Source organism: Engystomops pustulosus, chromosome 2 (assembly GCF_040894005.1).
Source record: "Engystomops pustulosus chromosome 2, aEngPut4.maternal, whole genome shotgun sequence".
NCBI lineage: Eukaryota > Metazoa > Chordata > Amphibia > Anura > Leptodactylidae > Engystomops > Engystomops pustulosus.
This window is the reverse complement of record NC_092412.1, coordinates 56,267,721-56,292,823: the sequence shown is the minus strand read 5'-3', so window position 1 is coordinate 56,292,823 and position 25,103 is coordinate 56,267,721. Positions and strand designations below refer to the sequence as shown.

Genomic DNA, 25,103 nt, shown 5'->3' with positions numbered 1-25,103 from the left:
AGGGTCAATTATTGGATGTTTTAGATGCTATCTTGCTTCATTCTGTCACTCTGTCATGGCCATGCTGTTGCCCATAATTTTGGCATAATGGTGCATTTAAGCAGCCTCAGAGGCATCCATGCATGCTGCCCCTGCTGTTTCCTGTCCATTTCCGTGGTGTTTCCATCCTTTTCTGAGGTTCCCAGGTGTTTGGCCAAGCTTCCCTGTGCAGAGCCTTGGTCCCCTTGAAAAATGCTCGAGTCTCCCATTGACTTCAATGGGGCTCGTTATTCGAGACGAGCACTCGAGCATCGGGAAAAGTTCGTCTCGAATAACGAGTACCCGAGCATTTTAGTGCTCGCTCATCTCTAGTGCAATGTAAAGTCACAAAACAACATTTGTACCACATCTGCGCCAAAACAACACCAAACATAAACAAAAAACACAATGATGAACTCCCCTCAGTTTCTTTATTGGAAAGAAGATTTTCCTTTTCGAAAAATCCATCTGAAAATGTATATGAACATAAGCAACAATGTAGCTTGTTAAAACACAACAAAGCACAAAAAAGTATAAATGCAAATACTTGTCTTCTCTAAACTAAATGTAACAACCTTCCCTGCTTTTTTCCACCTGCTTCTAGCATAGGAATATCATCTTTATCCGAAATAGGGAAGATATTTCAGAGATGAGCAGAATGGGAAGCTATTACATAAGTACAATGTGATGACTAGAAAAATAAACTATAAATGCTGCTGCACAAAAGGAGCAAATAAATATCCATGCCAGGAGGATCCACCTGAAGAATCCACTCAGGAGGGAATAATCCGAATATCTGCCCAGAAACTTTTAATGTAATTTGAGTCTATTACATACTAAAGGAAACAATAATGAAAATGATAAACTGCTGCGGAAATCTGTGTATACCCGGGGAAGCTTCTACTCGGGTGGATCATGTGTGTGAATGTATGACAGTCTGTGTACAGAAGGGAGGAGGGGGAATACTGGCTGCTTATGTGCAGCCAATCCTCCTCCCTGCTCTGAGAGAGAAGACAGGAGGAGATAAGGGGCTGGCAAAATCCTTGTAACCTCAGAAAGCAGAAGCTGAGCAGCAGCAGATCCCTGCAGAGAACCGACTGACCCTGGGATACATACACCTAGGATGGAGCCCAACAGTCCCAGGAAGATCCAGTTTACTGTCCCACTTCTGGAACCACATCTGGACCCGGAGGCAGCGGAGCAGGTGAGGATGGGGGGCTTTGTTATACTATATCCAGGAGACATGGGAGCAGGATAATACTGTAGAATGGTGTGGGTCACACCTATAAAAAGATGAGCAATATGTGCCGGAGAGATTAGAGGAATAGAAGGAAACTGTGCAATAAAGTGACGGAAATGAGGGATTAAAATAGAGATGTGGGAGAGTAATAGAAGAAGAAAAGTGTAAAGAAGAAGAAGAGGGGGTATGGGCATGAAGGGAAATGATGCCAGCGGAGGAGTGAGGGGGATACAACACTGGAAAGGTCACATGCCAACTCCAAAGTGTAATTAAATCCTGCTGGATGGTGCGCTGCGCGGCGTGGATGTGAGCTGTGCAGCTGTGCCTATACTAAATATTAGGAGATAAGGACTGCCCTGACTGCATGCCCTGAGCTGAGGGCACATGGGGAGGTCCTCGTGTTTGTGGCAGAGTGTAAACCGTTTATTAACGTTTAATAATTCTATATGAATGGCTATCACATTTTATGTAGAGTATACTATATATTGTAGCTGACTGTTTATCCACATTTATCTGATGTTTAAACTTGGTTGTTTTACCCAGATACAGCAATTCGGAGTTTGTCTTGTATCATTGTATTAGGTTCGTAACACCTTATTACTATTCATCTTCTGGGTTATTAATTATTACTTACAGAGGCATCATCGTGTACAGCGCTGCTGCATCTGTAGCACCCGGAATGTATTGTAGATATGAAGGTGCAATGGATCTGAACTGTGTTGGGTTTTTGATGTGAATATTGAGCTGTGATGTTACAGCAATGCAATGCAACCCTGATAAACTGAGGGTGACTGTTTAGTTTTTACTATATACATCTGTAAAAGTGAATACCATCATTTTAATACCTACACATTTTTCACATAACATATACACCACATAACAAGCTACAGAAACACCCCACCCCATTCCTGTCCATATTCTGCTTCCAGTATTGTAGCCTAGATGGATATTTCCATCTTATAAAGTAATGGAATACATTATACAGGGATCTGCTAATACGTCAAGATTGGTGGAGTTGTAAGCTTTCACCTTTTTCTGAATAAAGGGAACACAGTCAGCACTACTACATCATTTTATCTTATTCTCAGGTTTTAGTTGAAAATAGGTGTAGTGATATTTTCTGGTCGACCTTCACCAATCAGCTAGCGATCCTTTCAATGTGCCATCTCTTAAAAAGATGGGAACACCCCTTTCAATGAATCTGTATATTAGACACAGTCCATAGACAAGAGTGCCGCTACTCGCGGGAAAAAACTAATATTGGATAAAGCGAAAATGTTTCCATATTGGTCATGTAGCATATCAGAGAAGATCAGAATTGTCCAAGAAATCAATTTCTGCAATCAGTATACTAATATCTCTTGTGGATCAAAAGTTATCAGCACAAGGGGGAACACATTTACTTACCCGGGTTCTCTGACGCTGATTCGGGTCTGTCCGGGATTCACTAAGGTCTGTTCGCCGATATACACTAGGTGTCGCTGTTGTGCTGAGGTCCACTGGAGTTCACCAGACTTCAGCTTACCTTGGTGCAGGTAAGTGCGTATCAAGTGACAATTTTTTTTAAAAAAATACCGCAATTTTTCCGAATCCGTCAGGTTTTCCGACGGCCAGGCCCCCCGATTTCCATCGCATACATGCCGGCTCCAAAAACCGTGGGCAATTCGGCGCAAATCGAAAATCGGAAACCCGACGAAAAAAAGCTATTCGGGCCCTTAGTAAATGACTCCCAAAGTTCCTCCAGAGATTCTCATAACAAACAGATCCAGAACCTTCGTCTCTGTGTTTAACCCCATGGACAACATATTGAACATATAAGTTATATGTGCATCATAAGGAACCATATTCCTGAAGTAAGGGGGACATGTATTATCGTATCTGCATCGTATCGTACGTTTTTTTGAGCGCAGAATTGTTGCGTATCATTTATAATGAGTTTGCGCCAGAAAGAACTGATGTTTTCGACTTTCCCGACAACTCAGGGTTTTTTGCCGCAAGTGGGCGTGGCCTAACTTTTCCACATTATTCGTCACATTTATGTGCATTTTGCCAGCATTTTTAGGTGAAAATTTAGGCGCACAATAGACCAGAGAGTAAAATTAAGGTGCAGTGCATGTAAGATTTGGTCGCACACTTCATTACTGTTGTCATTTTTCTGGCGCACGACTGATTAGTTCCGTCTACACAGTAATCACAGCCCAAACTATGGCCCCGGCCCCAATACTGGGGTATTCAGATATGTAATTTCCCCTTTTGTTTCTGAAATAAAAGGGCCATTTTATGTAGTATATGTTTAAATTATAAATACAGATGTATGTGACTCAGTGGGGGGAATTCATCATTAGAATTTATTTTTGACTTAGATGTCTATGGGCCGGACGTATCACTTGTTTTTTTCTGTTGTTTTTGCGCCTTTTTAGTTTGTCGCACTGATTGCACGCCAGTTTTGCAACTAAACACCAAACTAACCGTGCAGTAAAAATAACCATGTTTTCCTGATTTATCCTACCAATCCAGATGTTTTGCTGCACCTAAAAATCAGTCATCATTAGAAACTTGTTCATATAGGCACAATTTAGGTGCAAAAACACTCCAGCCTGAAGGTGGCATACACCGAGAAGCAACACCCTTTTGCAGAGCAGTTTATCCTCAGCAGCGGAGCTCAGCAGACACTACAGACACTACCTGCAGCCTCTGTTTACAGTTTATGAGCTTCTATTTAGAAACAATCTGCAAAGCAGCAGCTGAGAGCAGGACAGAAATGAAGTTTGCAGATAGAATTGTCCCCGTGTAGCAGTGTCTGAGGAGAACACCGGCCAGAATTACAGGGGGACAGCAGAACATCAGCACTGAAGGATCACCTCCGGGAGAAGTCACTGCTGAGGAGATCACTGGGTGCAGCTTGTCACACACCTGGGCTCTGCTGTGAGTGTTAGGCCCCTTCTACACTCTTGAGTATGATGCGATGAACTCGCATCACACTCTTAACGCGTGCTGCCCCGGATCGCACAGCCCGAACGCTGCAAACCGGAACTGAATTGACATGCTGATTTCAGTTGCGGTTTGAAGAACTCTTAACGCATGCGATCCGGGCAGCACGCATTGCAAATGTGATGCAAGTTCATCACATCGCATTCGCGAGTGTAGAAGGGGCCTTATTCTCATGCTGGGGAGCGGGAGAGAAGCAGAGAGGAGCTTGTAGAAGGATACATGTAACTGTCCGATCTAATATTGTGCCTAAGGTAAAGTGGTTAATAAGAGGCAGGAAAACTCAACACATCACAGATGGTTGTAGCTTGTAATAATTCTGGCGCAACAATGAATTAAAGCACATCAACGAGACGCGAGCACAGGCAGTGATACATCTGGCCCCATGTTCAATTCCATTTTTGTTTTATCTTAACTCATCAAGTGAGTCTATGTATGTTGTTGTATTATTTTTTATTATTATTTGTTTCAAAATATAATTTTTTTTGTGTTAGTTGCGAACGTTTTTTTTTTTTGGCGAACACGTCCCTTGATGTCTTGATAAATTTGGTAGTGTTTTTTCTCCTTTCTCTACGCCAGGGGGTGACTGGTGTTATATTGCGCCTAAACTTGCGCCTAAACGTAAATTCCTGTCAAATTCCAAATCATGAATTCCGTTCAGTTTAGTGGAAACCAATCTATGCAAATAATGAATTTGGCACAAGCAGGGTCTATGTCAAAGTGACTTTGTACATTTGGCGCAATGAAAAGTCGCAAAAACAGAATTTGTACCATAACTGCGCCAAAACAACACCAAACATAGACAAAAAACCCAACGATAAATTTGCTCCAGTGTATCTGTGTTTACTCGTGTGCTTTTTTCATATTCTGTACTGAAAGTCTCCTGTCCTATTGTTGATACCGATCATGTACTGGCTCCATTCATGATTAAGAGTGCGGTGGATGGTTTAAAACCACTGGATATCACGGCCAGACGCCGCTACCTGACGTAGAGCACTGTATTGGGCTGTGGACCACTGTTCATTGGAGACCTGTATTTATTTCTTTATGCATATATCCCCTGATGAAAGTTTGGCTACTATGTGGACCTAGAAACATGCTGTTGCTGTGGTAGTGTCTTTCTAGTGACCCTGAGAGATTCTCTGGGACTGTCCTTGTTAGGACGGTAGCTAATGGGGTCTAGGGTAAGCACAGCTTCAGGGATTTCTAGGTGCAGTGTTGGTATCTAATTGGCGGACTCCTTGTACTCCAGCCCCAGCGCTCTTCTCCCTTACAAAGACGGGTAAGATCCACCCTATTTACTAACCTCCCTATGGTTTATCTATGCACATTTATCGTGACTTCTAGTATTGCTTCTGAGATTCACTTTCACATGTGCTTTGGTAACTGCTATGAGGGTATTCATTTTTTAGTAGTTTGGTTTTCTGTCCATGCATTGGACTTTTTAGATTTATTAATAAAATGTATTTTTTAGATTCCCTTCACCCTCTCCTTTATATGTCCTATTGTTGAAAAAAAGTAACTAAAACCTTTGATTTCTAAATTATTAAAATATCATTTGAATGAAACTAGAAATGATAGGCAACACAAGGTAACTAAACTAAAAACACAACACCTGGAGTAAATATCCTTAAAGGACACCTGTCATCAGATCTCTGTCACTAGTCCTGTCACTACTACCTGTTGGAGCAGCTCACAAGGATCCCATCCCAGCCTTTATCTAATCAATTCATACATAAATCATTATAAAATCATCTATTTTTTATCATGTAAATGAGGCTGGTCACATGATCAGAGGCAGTGATGTCACCCCTGTTACCCCTACCCTCTCCTCCCCCTGCTCATGTCTGTGTGTAATGTATAGTAAAGCATAGCTAGTGTGTGTGCTGCATCTGCTGACATGCATCCTCCCATATACATGTGTGAGAGACACAGACATCAGCTACACCAGTACCTGACATGTTCTGCTATAACATGGCTGCCTGGAGCTGTTGTATCTCTCCTATACACACACAGCAAGCCACCAGCAAGCACATGTAGCAGCCATCACAGTGTTACACAGGCTGTCAGTCAAGCACTGGGGGTGTGGCTGTGCCTCCCACTCATGAATAAGCCGGACAGCTTGAATATGCTAATGCTTCATTGGACATTTCACAGGTCATTTGCATACAGTTTTAGGACCTCATTGCTTAGGTTTACAGGTCTGTAGAGGGACAATGAAGGGATAGAGGCAATGCTCTCTAATGGCAGTTTATGAAAATATTTTTAGTTTAGGGGGTTATTTTGCATGACAGGTTCTCTTTAATGTAGGGAGAAAAAGTATCGAAGTGTCTTTGTTAAAAACTTCATAGGTGCACACACAGTCTAGTTACTGACAAATCAGTTTTACTTTTGGGTAGTGTTGAACCATGCATTGGAGCATGTAACTTTCAGAATACCTCCAAATATTTGTTATGTCAATTCAAAAGGCTACAAATGCATTACTAAGGACCTGAGCAATACACTATTAGAAAAATGGGGACAACTCAGGACTGTTCCTATTTTTCCTAGAAGTGGGCCTTCTGTTACTATTACTGCAAGAGCAAAATGGGCAAAAAAAAGCTGTAAAAAATGCAAAACATAAGACATCAAGCACTTTTGCCCATTGTGTGTGTGGCAGAAGAGGTGAGACTGCTCCCTGAAGGAAATAACCCAAGGGCACTTTGAAACAAATTTGCATACAGTTTAATAATTATTTTTCTACTTAATGAAGTATCCAGCTGAAATGATATTGGTTTGTTTGCATTTCATGTCCTGTATACTGGTGTAAGTGACTTAAAACAATATTGCTGATAAATCCCTGAACACTCATCTCCAGGTATCTCTTAAATGTTGGTATCTCATGTTCAAATCCGTGACTTTAATGAGATTCTCTTCAAAAAAGATATGTCACAATTTTAGATTTATGAGCGGAAGAATCCTCCCCCAAGCCACATCCAGATCCAGCAAGCTGGTAATTTACCATAAATTATCTAACCAGACATTTATTATATCCTCTGTATAATGATTGTAATATCAGACTTTATGGGAGTAATAAAAGTTCAAAAGCTCTACTCCACCGCCATATTACAGTCATAGTTTTACATCCATAGTGTTAGACTGTCTGCCAATGTATTTCAAAGGGGCTCTGTCACTATAAAAATGCTGTCCATTCTACCTGTAGATTATTATAGGGTAGGAGGAACTTAGCAAATTGTACAAAGTGTCCTATCTGCAGGCAGCATGTTATAGTGCAGGGGGAGCTAATGAGATTATGCATCGTGACCTATCTGCAGGCAGCATGTTATAGTGCAGGGGGAGCTGATGAGATTGTACATAGTGTCCTATCTGCAGGCAGCATTTATAGTGCAGGGGGAGCTGATGAGATTGTACATAGTGTCCTATCTGCAGGCAGCATTTATAGTGCAGGGGGAGCTGATGAGATTATGCATCGTGACCTATCTGCAGGCAGCATGTTATAGTGCAGGGGGAGCTGATGAGATTATGCATCTTGACCTATCTGCAGGCAGCATGTTATAGTGCAGGGGGAGCTGATGAGATTGTACATAGTTTCCTATCTGCAGGAAGCATTTATAGATTAGGAGGGGATAAGTAGAACACACATAGTAGCCTCTCTGCAGGAAACATGTTATAAAGCAGGAAGATTTCATTTTGTGTCTCATCTGCCATTTTATTGAGTATTAGAGGTTTGAGCAGATTCCTATCTATCTATCTATCTATCTATCTATCCATCTATCTATCTATACAAACAATGGAAAGACCTGAGCAGCACAGCTAAGGTAGCCAGTGCAGTAGCCGACCATTCCTTGGCATGCTTGAGAAACGTCGCAGTTCATGGAATAAAGGTTCACCCCCTTTCAACACAGTTTGGAGGGCTGCCTCTTCACTTTGATATCTATCTATCTATCTATTATCTATCTATCTATTAGAACAAATTCTGAGAAAGGATCTTTGAGAAAGGATTCTGAACAGGATCTGAAATATAGCACTTGGTTGAAAAAAGTACCCACTTTCTTTTTATCATATCATCTATCTATCCTTCTACACACCCTTAAGCATCAGGGCCTAGATGCCAGGGCTACTTTTGCACACCCTTATCTATGAAATCGTACATGGCACAAATTAATTGTTAACCAAATATTGTTCATCACAGGACCAAGTCTTTGCTGCGCCTCTCCACTCTAATAAACGGGTGCCCGGAGTTGGTTCTGGTTCTGCCTTCAGAAGGTTAATGTGGTTTCAAATACTTCTATTAGTATTGTAATTTTTTCAGTGCTAGAATATTCTCTGCTACAAACACTCTATGTGTGGGGTATATCTGGAATAAATCATTCCCTCTGGAATAATACATGACCAATAGCTATAGTATAATGCTATTGGCTGTAAGAAGTGTTTGGCATATCAGAGTTACTTGGTATAATGTTTATAATACTCTTCTATTAATTCTGTACAGCAAATCACCATACATCTCCATTTACTTGAATGGAACTGAGCTTGGCACGGTATCTCTCAATATGGCAGCGAATATGATATTTAGGCAGCGAACTAGTAATTTTTATGTCATTTGGTATATGAATGTTCTGGTTCAGAAGTTGCTGAAGAATAGAGCTCTGGAGTAAATGAGTCTTAGGTAACAAATGTTTAGCCAATGGAGAGGTCATCAATATAAGGAACTTAGAAAACTTCATGAAAGCACAATGTAAGTAGCCAATTTGAAATTAAATGCAACATTTATTAAACATCCGAATGTGAATTTGTTATTGTGCCATGAATAAACTATATTTTCATAAAATATAAAAACCCCTTTAATCCAATATATTTGTGTCCTGGATAAACCATATCTCTGTCCAGGAGGATGCACTGAGCACACAACGCTCCTGCTACTTCATACTATAGATCCTTAGGCGCTCCAAATCACTCCATATGGCAATCCTGTAATCCAATTAAGTGGTTGTACTTTGTACAGCTGTGATTTATGGTAGTGTGGATGAATCCTTAGTACTGTAATGGCAGCAGTTTTCTCTAAATTTTGTAAAAGAAAAAGTTTCTTTTATTTTTAACAGAAAACATCTTTCCATATGCCTAAATTGCCTGTTATACGTCATATTGAACAGACAACAATGTGTCCCCTGTTAGTGCTTCAAAGAACTGTATGCTGTCTCTGAAGAGCAAAATGATGGAATACTGTTCCCATATAAGAACACACATGTATTGTGCTATTCTATGGGGAGTTATTAAATGTTTAATCTCCATTAAATGTATAAAAAGATGTATGTACAGATAGTAGCTTTTACTTTTTAATACTTAGTTTTCTTATAGAGATTCCAATCTTAGCATTAAGCCAACTTGTTGCCATGATGAAGTCTGAATCTGTCTGTAGCATGTTATAGAGCAGTGATGGTGAACCCTTTAGGGACTGAGTGCCGAAACTACAAGCAAAAGCCACTTATTTTTTTAACAAAGTGCCAAATGTCAATTTAAATTAACTCACAGGTTTCAAACTTATAGACATCCTGAGGACACCAATACAGTATAAAGAAGGAGAAATTTGGATTATTATTTTAGTTTCCCTCTAAGGTTCCCTTAACTGGATGAATCACAGGTCCGGAGAAGGGACTACAATGATAATTCAACTCTGTCCTCACCTCTTTGTTCCTTCTGCACTTTTAGTCATTTTAAAATAGCACTGAACGTGATACCGTGGTACCCAACTTTGTGCTGGGTGATGGTCTGGTTGCCCACAGAGTGGGCTCTGAGTGCCACCTCTGGCACCCGTGCTGCCTGTGCTGTATAATGCACTGTGCTGCAATTCACTAAGATTGTGCGCCCGATATCATGCATGTGTCGCTTCGCTGCTCAGGTCCGATAGAGTTCACCTTCTTCTTCCTGGTGCATGTAAGTGCATTGTCTTGCAACACAATTTGAAAGTTAAATCCCGTGCTCAGTCCAAATCAGTCTGATCGTCCAGCGGCACCCCCCCCCCCCCCAATTTGTGCAGCATGGAATCCAAAGAAGGATTGCTTGTGCCAAAATCCCAGCACAGACCCCTGATAAATACCTATCCGAGACGTGTAATCCTCAAAAAATATGCAAAGTCCTTTCAAAAGTGAGCAGCGCAAACCTTAGTAAATAACCCTATTCAGTGTCCTATCTGCAGGTAGTATGTAACAGGGCAGGAGGAGTTGAACAGTTTGTACATCGTGTCCTATCTGAAGGAAGTATGTTATTGGGTAGGAGGAGTTGAGTAGATTGTACATACTGGGGCTTATTTACTACGGGTCCCGCAGACGCATTTCTGTCTGGTTTTCCGACTTTTCAGGGATCGCACCGCTGGGACAGGGATTTAGAAGGACATTGTGTCACACGTGATCTGATTTTGGCACAATCACGCCGGCTTTCATGCGACACAAATCGGGGGGCGGGCCGTCGGACGATCCGACGGATTCGGACAAACCTCGGGATTCAACTCTTAAATTTAGTCGCAAGCCAAGCACTTACATACACCGGGAAGAAGAAGGTGAACTCTGTCGGACCTGAGCGCGGAGCGACACATGCAGGATATCGGGCGCTTGATCTTAGTGAATCGCGGCACAATCCATGTTCGTCGGACATTCCGGATCGGGGATCGCAATGTGGACAGGTAAGTAAATGTGCCCCATTGTCTTACCTGCAGGCAGCATGTTATAGAGCAGGACTGTTATGGGATATGACTTTCTAGTGAAGTTTTTCAAGGAGTTAACTTTGTATTGACCTCAGAGAGAGAACACATTTTCGTCATGATCCTGAAGAGGCTCTTCTTGTACTTTATTTGTCTATCACCATGTAAAGTAGATACATACTGCATATAGGATATATAATATATAATTGTTGACTGTGCAACTGTGAGGACCAAATTGTGATAAGCCAATTAAATCCATACAGTATGAATATACAATTCAAATCAGGATATGCAATAATAATTGGATATTGGTTTAGCTCTAAAAATGAAAATTCTATAGTAGAAATCAATCCCACAATATACTGAGAATTCCTCACAAACTAAAATCTCCTCTAAGATTATTATCTGCGTTCACTAGAATTTAAAAGGAGCGTTAATGAGATTTCCATCTCCCATGTTGGCTTTAGGGGATGTCTCTTTGATAGGACTGTGTGAGACTAACATCAAGGAGCTGGATGCAAGATCCTGATGGTCCCAGTGGTCTCCAACCTAATCAGAAGCAGGAGAAATTCTGTCACATTCTCTCCATGGAAAATGTAAAGCTCCAAAACGTCTTGAGCAATTCTACAGCGGCTTGTAAACAGCAAAACGCTAAACAAAGAGAAACTGTGTCTAGTAGGAAAGAAATACTAATAAATGATTGTCTCCTCTAAACAGTGTTATGTCACAGAGCACATAACTCCAGCACAGCCTTTGTATTTATATTAATAATATACATTTTTAGGAAAATTCACTTCTATGTAATATGCAAATTAGTCACTTGGCGGCCCTACTTCGGGCATTTAGATCCACATTTAAAGGAAATGTACCATTAAAATCTATCATGATAAAAAATGAGTTACTTACTTGTAGATCCAGACACTGTAACTGTGGAAATCTTATATTTGTTATCCATGGCCTCCTTCCTTTTAAAATCAACATTTAAAATGATGCTAATGAGCAAGAAGGGCTCTGGGTGGCATTACTTGAAAACCACTGTGCTGTAGCTTCACAGGCTGTTACACTGTCTCACTCTCCCCTTGCACTTCCCTCTGAAGGAAGGAGACCATGGATAACAAATATAAGAAGATTACAGTCATAGTCCCTGGTTTATCATGTTTGATTTTGATGCTAGATTTTCTTTAACAAATGTTACATAAATTTGTGCTCTTCCATAAATCTTACACATAGATAACAATTCCTTTTTAAAAACACAATGCAATCTCCTATTTTGCTTTGCAATCTCATGACAACTAGAGTGTGGAGGGGTGGATTAAGATTGCCCTGGACTCTCGGCTGTATGAAAACTTTTGGCCCCTGGCCTGAGAAACTACGGGCCCATTCTGTGCTGTAGTTTCAGTACCTTTGGAAGACATTTTAAAGGTCCTAGAAGGGCTGTTGAAAGCATTTCCCTTTATTATATGTAAACCTGGTGGTTGATTTAGACCCTGTCAGCCACCAAAATAGCCCATATAATAATCCACTACTGAGTATGTGTTATATATCCTTTCCTTACTTTAATACATTTTTAAATTCTACAAAATCTTCTTTACTACACTGCTTTAAGCTCCCCCTAGTGGCAGCCACAGGAAACCATGATTTTTTCATTATATACATGAATGGAGGGGATTTGTAGCTCTGGAGTAGAAAATGAAGCTACTATAATCAGGAATTAACAGAGAAGGTTGTGTCTGTGTGTAAGAGAAGTTTTTTCTTAGAAACCTAAAAGAAGCAGAACGTGAGAGAAGAAAATTGTGCTGTCCAGGGATTAGAAACATTGAAGAAATTGCCAAGTACCTGTCTAGATCATGTCACTTCTGTAGGAAGAAAATCCTCATGTGTTTTCCATTAGATCCTGGACTCAAGTGGCGATTAGCTGTGACACTATTACATAAAGGGACATGCAAGTCTCTTAAATGGCCTATTAGTCCTGACCAGACATGCAGAATGTGTTTCTATTCAGTACATTGCCAGTTATTTCTTTTTTACTGTGGATTCTGGGAATTTTCACTTTTCATGCCATGCATTTAGCGGCTTCTGTTGTGACTGTGCCCTGGCATCACCATGACTACTGCCAATAAAACAGCCTGTAATACAAACACATTATTAAGATGGTCAGTAACCTGGATGTTTACCCCTGCATATATTTCCTAAATATAAATGCTTTTGTTTTGAGGCTGTCAAAGTCATTTTGTAGATTCCACATTAGCAGATTATTATGGAGAGTATCCAACAAAAACATTTCCAGGAATTGTTCTTATAAAATACTAAGTATGTCTCAGGTCTGCATAAATTTCTAATAGCAGTTAATGATTTATCCATGTCTTAAGTCCAATTCTAGCTGCACTCAAACACAATGGGGGGGATTTATTAACACACTTGTGTCACAATTCTGGTGGTTTTGCGCCAAAACACTTTCTAAAATGCCTTGCACCACAGTCATCAAGGCTTTTAGACCATTTTTTCGCAGTTTTCTGACTTGTCCGAAATAAGGGTTGTGGCCTTGCAAGAAATGGGCTTGCAGGGAATCGTCCGTGCGTCCAAAATTCTGGCACACAGTTTAGACCAACTAAAAGTAGGTCTAATGTAGGAACCGACAGTCTTATCCTGCACCAGGATTCATCATCACAGTGATAAATCTGGTGCAGCAAAAGAATAGTGTTTTTCAGCTAGAGACTGGCTGAACCTGAGACTCATTGTTAAATCCCCCCCAATATGAATGACATGCTTTGTCCATTTCCATTGCCTGATTGGACACTTAAAGAATCATTCAATATTGACTTTTTTTTTGCCTTGCTGCGTCTGTTGGCCTTACTTACGAATTGTCAGCGCCACAATATTGGTACTTTAACGACATTTTCCCTTTTTGAGGGGGGGGGGGGGGGGCACACAATTTGGTTGCCACTTGGGAATCCAAAGCTTTTCCTGCGTGTCGAATTTACTAACATGTTTTTTGGTGCAATTTTCGGCATACACGTAGACAAAGAGCTGTTCTATGAAGTTCTATTTCACCATCATGAATGTAGAGAATGTAGTGACCCCTCCTCCCTCCATAGAGAATAGCGGTGCACGGCCGCACACATGCCAAAAGATAGAGCATGCTCTATCTTTTTGCGGTGTGCAGCCCGGATCGGTGCCACACATGTGTGCGTCCCCGCAGACGGCCATGTGAATGTGCCCTAACATCCCAGTGACGATACACCAACATTGATAAATACTCAACTGAGCTTCTAAAAACTTTGTAAATGTAATCTGTAAGTTTCTGTAAGTTAATGTAGATGACATACTGTGAGATATACTAATGTTCTAACATTAATGGGGTTTTCTAAAGATTGGACCTCTACCACATATCGTAGGCATGGGAGGCAATGGTTAAATACACGTCGCTTCTTCTGAGAAAAGCATTGGCGCAAAGCTAGGGAACCACCCCAAGTCATAATAAGAAAATAAATGCCTGGCCCTCAAAATAATTATTCATGTAGTCTCCATCAATTGAGAAATATTTTTTCACATATTATAGCGCAATCCTAAAACAATTTAACGTTTCGGTCCTGTTTTTGGACCTTCATCAGAAAACGGCTAAAAATATATAGAGATAAAAAGTGAAGATAAATGTATCATAGCATCTTTGGAATTGTGCCACCAGGGAAAGGCCGCTATGTATACCATGGGCCTTGAGGTCGAGTGAACCTTAATATTTTTAAAATTCCCTAGTAAGTCCCCGGTGCCATTACCATTGTTCAATTCAAAAGAGGGATATGGGACCCCAGTTCTCATGACTGTTTTAAACCCAAACATTTATAACATATTTTGGGGATATGTGAAAAGTTAAAATTTTAGAATTCCCTTTAAAGAAAATCTACCAAAAAAATTAATCATGATAAACCAGAGACCCCTACTCATAGATCAAGGCACTGTGACTGTATTAATCTTTCTGTGTGTTACCCATGGCCTCCTTTCCTTCCAAAATTTACTTTTTTCCAGCTTTTAAAATTATGCTATAGGGCACCTAGGGGTGTTACCGGAGCCCCTCCGTTCTTTGGCTTATAAACATACACACTTCTAGACAGCTTTTATAAAATTTACTTTGTTATAGTCTTGCATTTACTGTAAATATTGCTGCTATATGGGTATGTTACAATCTACCGTATTAACAGACATGTGAAAATACCACTACAACCTCACATCACTAATCCTGGCTTTGACCAGACCTGGTGACTTGGGGACAGTCTGTAATGTAAATGACATCTAACAAATCTCAGAGTCACTAGACTGACATTTGATGCTTTTTTCCCTGGCAAATGTGACAGTAATCTGTTACGTGAAGTGATCGCTGCCGACCAACCCCTGTTCATTGTAATGTGTTTTACTGACAAATCTCTGTTGCAGGATCCAGAAGGCTAAACATCTGCTCAGAGTGAAAGGTTAGAATAATTGTTGCCTTCTCATTGATTTTAGTGCTTTTTCTGGGAACATTAGGCCCTCTCCCAATTTCTGCTTTTTTAGACTTTATTGATGGTATATGAATGAGTTGTAGTAATGGCCTTTTATATAGAGCCACAGCTTCCAAGGACAGATGTGATAAATGACACAAAGCAGATCCTGGACATTTAGGTCATTCAGAACACATGGTATTGGGATTGCAGGAAAGTACACGGACCTGATAAATGGCAGGATGTCTCCTACTCACAGCTCAATGTGACATGCGGAGACTGTCACTGCATCCGTGGGGCACTCTCATTAGTCTGCATTTTCCATACCTGAGAAATTTGTCAGGTTCCTTACAAGCGATATAAATACCTGTCAGATGATGAATGTAGATTATATTGTGATGTAATAGTTATAAAATGACAGATTATGCTTTCTATCAAGAGCAATCTGTCACAGGAAACCAACAGAGTGTATAAAGTAGGTATTGCAGTAGGTTCTTTTTCATTCAGACTGGTCTAAAACTATTACTTCATGAATGTCCATCTTCTAAATTGAGGCTAACCTAATGAGAAACTGGGGCACATTTACTTACTTGGTCCTGTCGCAATCCCCGATCCGGACTGCCCAACAAGAATGAAGTCCGGCGCGATTCACCAAGATCCTGCGCCCAACATCCTGCATGTGTCACTTCCATCGCTGAGGTCCGCCAGAGTTCACCTGCTTCTTCCCGGTGTATGTAAGTGCATGTCTTGTGGCACAATTTGAATTTTAAATCCTGCGCTTAGTCCGATTCAGTCGTGTTGTCCGGCGGCCACGCCCCCGATTTGTGTTGCATGAAAGTTGGCACGATTGCGCCAAAATCCGATCACAGGTGCCAAAACCTCCTGTTGAATGCTGCGGAAATAGTCGGGAAACCGGACGGAAATGCGGTCTGTGGGCCCTTAGTAAATGTGCCCCACTGTTTGATCTCTATTTCACCTTTGCACTATAGCAAGAAAAGTGGGGTACCACTCTATGTTAAAGGGTATCTGTCATCAGTTTTGGCCATACAAAGCTGCATACATTGCTAGGCTGTGTCCTGGGAGATGTGTGTATACCTTTATGTATTTTGTTATTAGCAACAGGCCTGTGGAAATTTCATTAAAGGGGTTGTCCGAGTTTTGAAAAAAAACTATAGGTGGCCGGGAGTGGGCTGCTTAAAACAATAAAGATGTACCTACCTTCCGGTGCCCTCTGGTATCCAGTGCATTCAGCTTCCACAACCTTCCGGCCCCCATACAAAATGCTGTGTATAGGGACGGATAGCCGTACCCGGCCACGGCCGGCCGAAAGATGAATGCACCGCTGCTCCGGCGGCCATGTTTGTTTACATGGTGCCCGGAGCGACAGCAGCGCTGGATACCGGAGGGCACCGGAAGGTAAGTACATCTTTATTGTTTTAAGCAGCCCGCTCCCGGCCACCTATAGTTTTTTTTCGGAACTCTCAGACAACCCCTTTAATATTCCAGGAATGTAGCAGAAACCTTGAGCACTCTGGTGCAAAAGTGTGTGAGATCTCTTCACTTAACACAGCACAGTCCATTCTCTTGAGTAAATGCTGTATTATTCAAACAGAAGCCAGATACAGCAGGGGGAGGAGTTAGTCTGTGTTCAGTGCCGATATTTCACACAGTTGCAACATCTATGCCATAGTCTTCATCAGCCTGCAGAATGCGGCTTTGGATGCTTTGATTGATCCCTTTGTGTTGTGGCTTTTGCTTTCTAGTGTACACTATGGTTTATTTTGCTGACTTTATTAAGACAAATTGCACCACTCCCAGTTCCTCTGAAGCTCTGCTCTGGTTCAGCAACAGTGCTGTGATGGACAAACCTCTGCTCCAATGAGCTGGGGCTCTCTAGTCATCTACATGTGTTCCATTTACAGCTAGCATTCTGATGGTTATATTTCCCTACTAGCTTTATTCAGTTCTGCCCTTTCTATATGTCTGTATTTCTGGTTTGCTGATATTTTGGCTATTGTTCTAAAACTATCCCTTTGTGTCTGCGGTTTTGTGCCTTATTTTCCATCTCTTTGTGACCCAGATTGCTCATTATACTTTTGTGCTGTTTGTTTGTGAGTATTGTTTTGTGTCCTCACTTTGGCAAAAGAAGGAAATGACGACCTGTTACTGGCCACTGGTTAGGGTTTAGGACACAGCAAGTAGGCAGGTAATAGTTTAGGGGCTCATCCTTAGGGATCTTTGTACTGTCTGTAGTCCCTTAGTTCAGTGTCCCCATTACACCACTGTAACAGAATGTTCTAGGTCCGGCTACAATTCTGGAAGAAAAATGCATTTTTTTTCAAAGACCTGCTGTTATTAACGACATACACTGAAGTCTGATTACAGAGGTCTCATTTGCTGCTTCCTAACACCGTCCACAGTTTTGTTTGGTCATAACTACTGACAGATTCTCTTTAATTTGCACAAATAGGGCATATAGACAGTATTCAGCTTTTTTCACTGACACCTGACACTGACACTGATGTGTACAAAGCTCCTGGACCAGATGGGTTACACCCCAGAGTTCTTAAAGAACTCGGTTCTGTTATTGCCGTGCCACTGTCTAACATCTTCAGGAATTCCGTAATGTCTGGTGTGGTGCCAAGTGACTGGCGCAAGGCAAATGTGGTGCCAATATATAAAAAGGGCTCTAGAACTTCGCCAGGCAATTACAGGCCTGTAAGCTTAACTTCCATTGTGGGGAAAGTGTTGGAAGGGTTAGTAAAAGACTACATACTGGAGTATGTGACATCAAATAGAATAATAAGTGATAACCAGCATGGGTTTACTAAGAATAGAAGTTGTCAAACTAACCTTATCTGCTTCTATGAAGAGGTGAGCAGGTGCCTGGATGGAGGAGCACCTGTGGATATTGTGTTCTTGGACTTTGCAAAGGCATTTGAAACTGTCCCTAATAGACGCCTGATGGGTAAAATTAGGGCTGTTGGTTTGGCAGAAATCATTTGCAATTGGATTGAAAACTGGCTGAAGGATCGTATCCAGAGAGTTGTGGTCAATGATTCCTACTCGGAATGGTCACCAGTTATGAGTGGTGTACCCCAGGGTTCTGTGCTTGGCCCTCTACTATTTAATATATTTATTAATGATATAGAGGTAGGAATTAATAGCACGGTGTCTATTTTTGCAGATGACACCAAACTGTGTAGTGTAATACAGTCTATGGAGGATGTTCATAGGCTGCAGGGTGACTTGGACAAACTGAATGTTTGGTCATCCACTTGGAAATGAGGTTTAATGTGGATAAATGTAATGTTATGCACCTGGGGGCCAATAATCCAAAGGCAAAATATGTCCTTGGGGGAGTAAATCTGGGAGAGTCCCTTGTTGAGAAGGACCTGGGGGTACTAGTAGATCATAAATTGAATAACAGTATGCAATGTCAATCAGCTGCCTCTAAAGCTAGTAGGATCATGTCATGTATCAAAAGTGGAATGGACTCTCGTGATAGGGATGTAATATTACCACTATACAAGGCACTGGTTCGGCCACACCTGGAATATGCTGTCCAGTTCTGGGCACCGGTCCATAAAAAGGATGCCCTGGAGCTGGAGAGGGTTCAACGTAGAGCCACAAAACTGATAAGGGGTATGGAGGGTCTTAGTTATGAGGAAAGATTAAAACAACTAGATTTATTTAGTCTGGAAAAGAGACGACTACGAGGGGATATGATTAATTTATATAAATATATGAATGGTCCATACAAAAAATATGTGGAATAGCTTGCCTCAGGAGCTGGTCACAGCAGGGACAGCGGAGAGCTTTAAGAAGGGTCTAGATGCCTATTTACACCTAAATAACATTGATTGTTATGCTATATAGGATTGTTTCCCCTAAATCCCTTCCTCATCCAATCCCTACCCTTCCTTGGTTGAACTTGATGGACAAGTGTCTTTTTTCAACCGTATAAACTATGAAACTATGAAACCTGAAATGTTGAATAATTTTTATTTTTCAGAATACATACCTGCTTATAATAATTAAAATAATTATGAATATAATAAATAATTTTGAAGTTCACTGTACAATTATATTAAGGATGTAGTGTCAATATCCGTAGGTGATGACCCAGCTTAATACGACTGGTTGATATATAATCCAGTAATACAAACTTGGTTAAAGCATTGCAGCCCTTCCAGGAGTATCTAGGGAAGAGGCCAAGGCTAATTGAGGCTCACACTCTCTGCAAACGTTACAGCCGGCCCGCAGAGAAATGTTTATTGTAAATGTCAGATGTCAGTGGGACTGTAACCGGAGGCCCCTCAAAATAGGAAATAATGTCAAGTCATGGTATCTGGGCTCTCTCAATTGGAAAAGTTACCAAAGGTCAGTAAATGCTGTAAATAGAGAGAATTGAGATTATTCTTTAACTGTGATAAAATCCTTGGAAATAGCATTCTCCTTCAAAATACAGACAGCAGCATCTAGTGCTGAAGTCAAGAAAATTCACTGTCTGATGTCTTCCACTTGTTGCCAGACTTCTGTGGGAAATCACCTTCATATATCTGTCCCTAAAAAGAAAGAGCGGATTTGTCAAAATTGGGGTTTTATGTGTTTGGCCAAACATTGAGAAAAAATTTGGTTTGGGACCCAGATTGGAGCCCAAACCCCATAGAGGTCCGGATTTTTAACACCCAAACATAGATGTAAAACAGAGGTTAATTAAATAAATTAAAAATAAAATGCTATAAATGTCATTGAGGATGAAAGTGCTCTGGGTTTACGGACCAAGTTATTCTCATAGCAGTGAAAGGAGCAATGAGAAAACCACAAACCATTCCTCTCACTGCAGTTAACATAATTAATACAGCATCAGTTATTTATCTATGACTTTTGTCTGAAGCGCCTTTGCTGTTTTAAATGGGGATGAGAAACTTTGTGTGGCCCTATACGCTATATGCTGCACACCCTGGTACCTGCTTTCACCAGAACTTGGAACAGGCAGAGTGGTAATGTAAGGTAGTACTGCATGATACCAATAGTACAAAGACTGGTACTGTAATGTAACACTATATGATGCAAATAGTAATAGGACTGGTAATGTAAGGTAGTACTGCCTGATACCAATAGTACAAAGACTGGTAGTGTAATGTAACACTGTATGATGCAAATCGTAATAAGACTGGTAATGTAAGGTAGTACTGCATGAAACCAATAGTACAAAGACAGGTACAGTAACATAACACTGTATGATGCAAATAGTACTAAGAAGGGTACTGTAATGTAACACTGTATGATGCAAATAGTACCAAGACTGGTACAGTAATATATGTATCCTGGACTGGTACAGTAACTTAACACTGTATGATGCAAATTATACTAAAACTGGTGCTGCAAGGTAGTAATGAATGCAAACAGAACTGAAACTTTTACTGTAAAATTCTAGTGTATGATGCTGTTAATGCAAAGAGTACTAAGACTGACACTGTAATAGTACACTGTATGATGCAAATAGTACTAAAAACCGGTCCTGCACTATTGTAGCTTAAGAATGGTAAAATAAAAAGCTTTTTAGAAATTATTTCATATTTCTACCAGTCCCTACAGCAGCCTTCTCTACCTGGCTCCCCCTAAAAAGGCAATCATTCATTTTTATTAAGGCCCTGCCTGTTTAACCCTATCATGATCAGCAGCCTCTCCCTAACTTTGTCTCTTCTCTGTAAAGATGATGGTAAATGTGACCCTGACTCTTATGCAGCAGGGTCACATTTCCTACCTAGCCAATCAGAGCCATGATAAAAACTGGGGCATTACTGTGTTTGCAAAAGGGATTCATGCTGGTTGATTGGCTGCCCAGCAGTCAATGAACCAGCTTGCTGCAGTTTTCCAAAGCCCGAACAACAAGCTTTCATTTGTCTACCGACTTTAGGGAGCAGAACTCATCATATGTTTGGTGCAGTCCAGGTCCACTCAACACTAGTTCCTAGTAAGGTCCCCTATTAAATTGCATTGCTAGCTTCACTGTTACATTTAGTTGTATCTAGATAATAGGTGGCATTTGGGGCCATAATTGTTTCCCTTGGTGTTTCCCTCTGCAGACTAGTTGCCTGTGACATATATCTAAAGCCAGACATGTTACAAACTCCTACCAGAGAATGGTTGAGAAGTTGGATTTCCTTGGCCAATATTGTTTTTGTTCAATGTGAACCTATACATATGCTCATCTTGCCTGGGTAAGAACGACAAGCCATCAGGAGGAATACCGAAACAAATGGCAGGTTACTGAGATGTTATTAAGATTTGTTATTAAAGCCTTATGATAAAGAGTATTATTACACTCAGAATATTATACAGCAGTGAATTCTTGGCCTGTCAGGTATCCCAACGATTTACTATAAAGACTACGTTAACGACGGATTACATTGCAGTTATAAATAGGCACCAAATAGAGACATTCTCTGAACAAATAACAGTATTGAAAGAAGAGAGATGAGATGTCTAGTAAATAGAAATGGGTGCTGGTGAAGTGATATAGTGTAGCCTCGGCCAACAGCAAGCAATAACCATCAGTGTTTATAAATTGTGCGTGGAGAACAAGCTGCTTACTGTGTGCAAACATCTCAGAAATTGTGCACTCGCAGCATAACATCAGAGCTTGTACTCACTAAATGGAGCAGCCGATGCCTGTTTAATTAACCCTAACAAGCAGCTCTGTGCTGGTCTGAATCTCCTAACAAAGCCCTGTTCATTATGCTTGTTGTATGATAAATGTAATTGCCTATGGACATTAAACATGCACACTCTAATGAATAATGAACTCCATAGTGAACCAAACCATTTTACTATATTGCTATCCATTATAAGGATAAATTGGCTGAAATGTCCTCTTATTTCTGATCCACTGGTAGTGGTTGCAAACGAGAAGTCAAATAGAAATTGGGGAAGAACCAAAAGGTAAAATTTAGAAATGAGGAAAAAGTCAATCTATCTTTAAGGATGAAAAAGACGTACATGTAGGATGACAGGTACCATAATGGACACCCGTTTGACCCCCACTATTGAACACCACTAAAGGGGTATTCCAATGCAGACAAGATTCTTAATTATACTCAGAATAACAAAATAACACATTCTCTAATTCACTGTTTTTTACAAAAATACAGCATTTCACAGCTATAATCCTGGAGGATACAGTTTTGGTTGCCTCTGGACACGGCTGTAAATCTTCTGACTATGGTTGGATTCTTCTCATGAATAGCTTCTCCTTTCTGCACACAGCAGTGCTCTCTGCCACTCCCCTCTCCATTGCAATACCACTTCAGACACAGACACTTCCTGCCAGTTTGCAGTAGTGTGCAGAGACGTACTCTACAAATTACAGACAGATAAAATCTGCATAGCAGAGCTGATTGTGTGCTTTATGATTAAGTGAGGGAGCACCGAGTGTGTCATTGTTAATTTATTAAACAAGAAAAACTGAAGTATCACATGGTCATAAGTATTCAGAGCCTTTGCTCAGTATTGAGTAGAAGCAGCTTTTGAGCTTGTACAGCCATGAGTCTTCTTGGGAATTTTTTCACACCTGGATTTGGGGATCCTCTGCTCTTCCTTGCAGATTCTCTGCAATTCCTTCAGGTTGGATGGTGAACATTGGTGGAAGCCATTTTCAAGTCTCTCCAGAGATGCTCAGTTCAGGTCAGGATTCAGGGTTCAATCTGCCGTAAAGCCCCGACTGGTGTAGGACTACAGTAATAGTTGGCTTTGTAGACCTTTCTCCTATCTCCCTAATGTATCTGTGGAGCTGCTCAGCCACAGTGATCTTGGGTTCTTTTCACCCAATTGCTCATTTTGGGTGGAAAAGAGCAGCTTTCGTTGAGTTAGTATTTTAGGTCCAACAACATTTGGATTATACAACCATTTAACATCTCAAACATCAAAAGATTCAAACTTCAGTTTGTGGACGGAACCTAGCTGATGGCTCCTGTTTCTTCCTGCTTATGGCGCTTTGTCCAAAAATATTCATGTGGAGAGATGCTTTAAGTTAAAGTTTATAAAACCATACATATTTCAAATGATGCAGTGTTTTTTTTTTTTACCTAAAGTCATATACAAAACCTGGATACCTAATATCACAAAGGTAAAAACAAAATTGAAGAGGCTGTTAATTAATGGTGGTCAGACCTCTGGGACCTCCACCAATTTGGTCTACTGTTTGGATGTAGGAGAGGGTAAAAGTGTACTATGCCAATTCATTCACATTCTGTTGAACTTCTGTAGACAACCCTGCGACATGTTTTTGGGTATCATATACACATTGAATGGAGCAGCAGGAAGCATTCTATTATTTCATTCAAGGGGTCACAGTACATCCCTTCTTGTGAATGGTGGAGACTGCATAAACATTATTAATAGGAGAAAACTTCATTAGATACTGTACGTTGTCTGTCAACTACGGAAGAGCTTGTTAGAGAACATCTAATCTAATTCTGCTACCACAATTTAATTACCTGAACTAAATGCTGTGTTATGTAGGGCCATGCCCACACTTGCCACACTTACCATTCTTTTTATTGTCCAGCTGCTCCTTCCATGCCAAAAATTCACCCTATATAGGAACATAAATTTGGAAAACCACATAGAACACCGTGGGAGGACAGGTTAAATTCCAAATCAAAACTTTTTACCTCTTCGATTGTGGGTAGGACCCTCCAAAAGGTGGTAGGGCTGCGTGTCACTGGTTAGAACCAGATGTGCATAGTAAAGAAACAGGGGTCAGCGTGTGGTTCAGCTGCACTATGGGTGAGGACAATTTGATTTCTCTGATTTTACAAAAAGTTCTCTTTTTATATGCACTTGCATTACTCTTTTGATATTTCCTTGATATGGATGAATTTCCACAATAGGTATTCATTGTCTATCTCCCATGTGTATTTACATGATACTCTTATGTTGTCATTATTGCCATTGCGCAAAATATCACATACAATGTTAACCCACGCTGTCTAGTGTCGGGGTATATCATCCCTGGGCACAGGTTTCTAGTAACTTGTATGTACCTGTTGGTATGGTTTTTTAAAAATGTTTTGTTCACAATAAAACTATTAATATTTGATTACATTTCCTTTTGTGGAACTCTTTCTTGGTTAAAATAGTAAAGAAACAGGTATTGGAATGACATGGTGCTCCAGAAAATATATTCGCTTTGTTCCGCAATATGGATAAACATCAGAAAAAACATTTTTGGGCGACCTGCTCTCTTCATCAGGTCCAAATAATTACACTGTAAAATACATGACAGAGTGTATATATGTATATAGAAACTAGTTTTGACAAAGATAGTGTACAAAATGAACAATTGGCTAGAAAATGCTCGGTGGATGAAATATATGTATAAAAATATTATAAAAACTCACATGTAGGTAGATACACATACACGTACTTAAGTACACTCGACTTACATACGACCCCTAGTTACAAACGGACCTCTGGATATTGGTAATTTATTGTACTTTACCCTTAGGCTACAATAAACAGCTGTAACAGTTATCAAATGTGTCTGTAATGAAGCTTTAGTGTTAATCTTGATTCTTATGAAAACCCAACATTTTTAAAATCCAATTGTTACAGAGACCAAAAAAGTTCTGTCTGGGATTACAATGATAAAATATACAGTTCCGACTTACATACAAAT

At 40.4% G+C, this 25,103-nt stretch overlaps 1 protein-coding gene across 1 annotated transcript in view; it reads left to right on the top strand.

Moving 5' to 3' along the window:
• Positions 1-1,008: 1,008 nt before the first annotated feature.
• Positions 1,009-25,103, top strand: part of PPP1R1A (protein phosphatase 1 regulatory inhibitor subunit 1A) — a 108,114-nt gene continuing 84,019 nt past the window's right edge. The window contains exon 1 of the mRNA XM_072134700.1: positions 1,009-1,222. Coding sequence (XP_071990801.1) covers positions 1,142-1,222 — 81 coding nt within the window. The 5' untranslated portion in view covers positions 1,009-1,141. The remainder of the gene's footprint in view (positions 1,223-25,103) is intronic.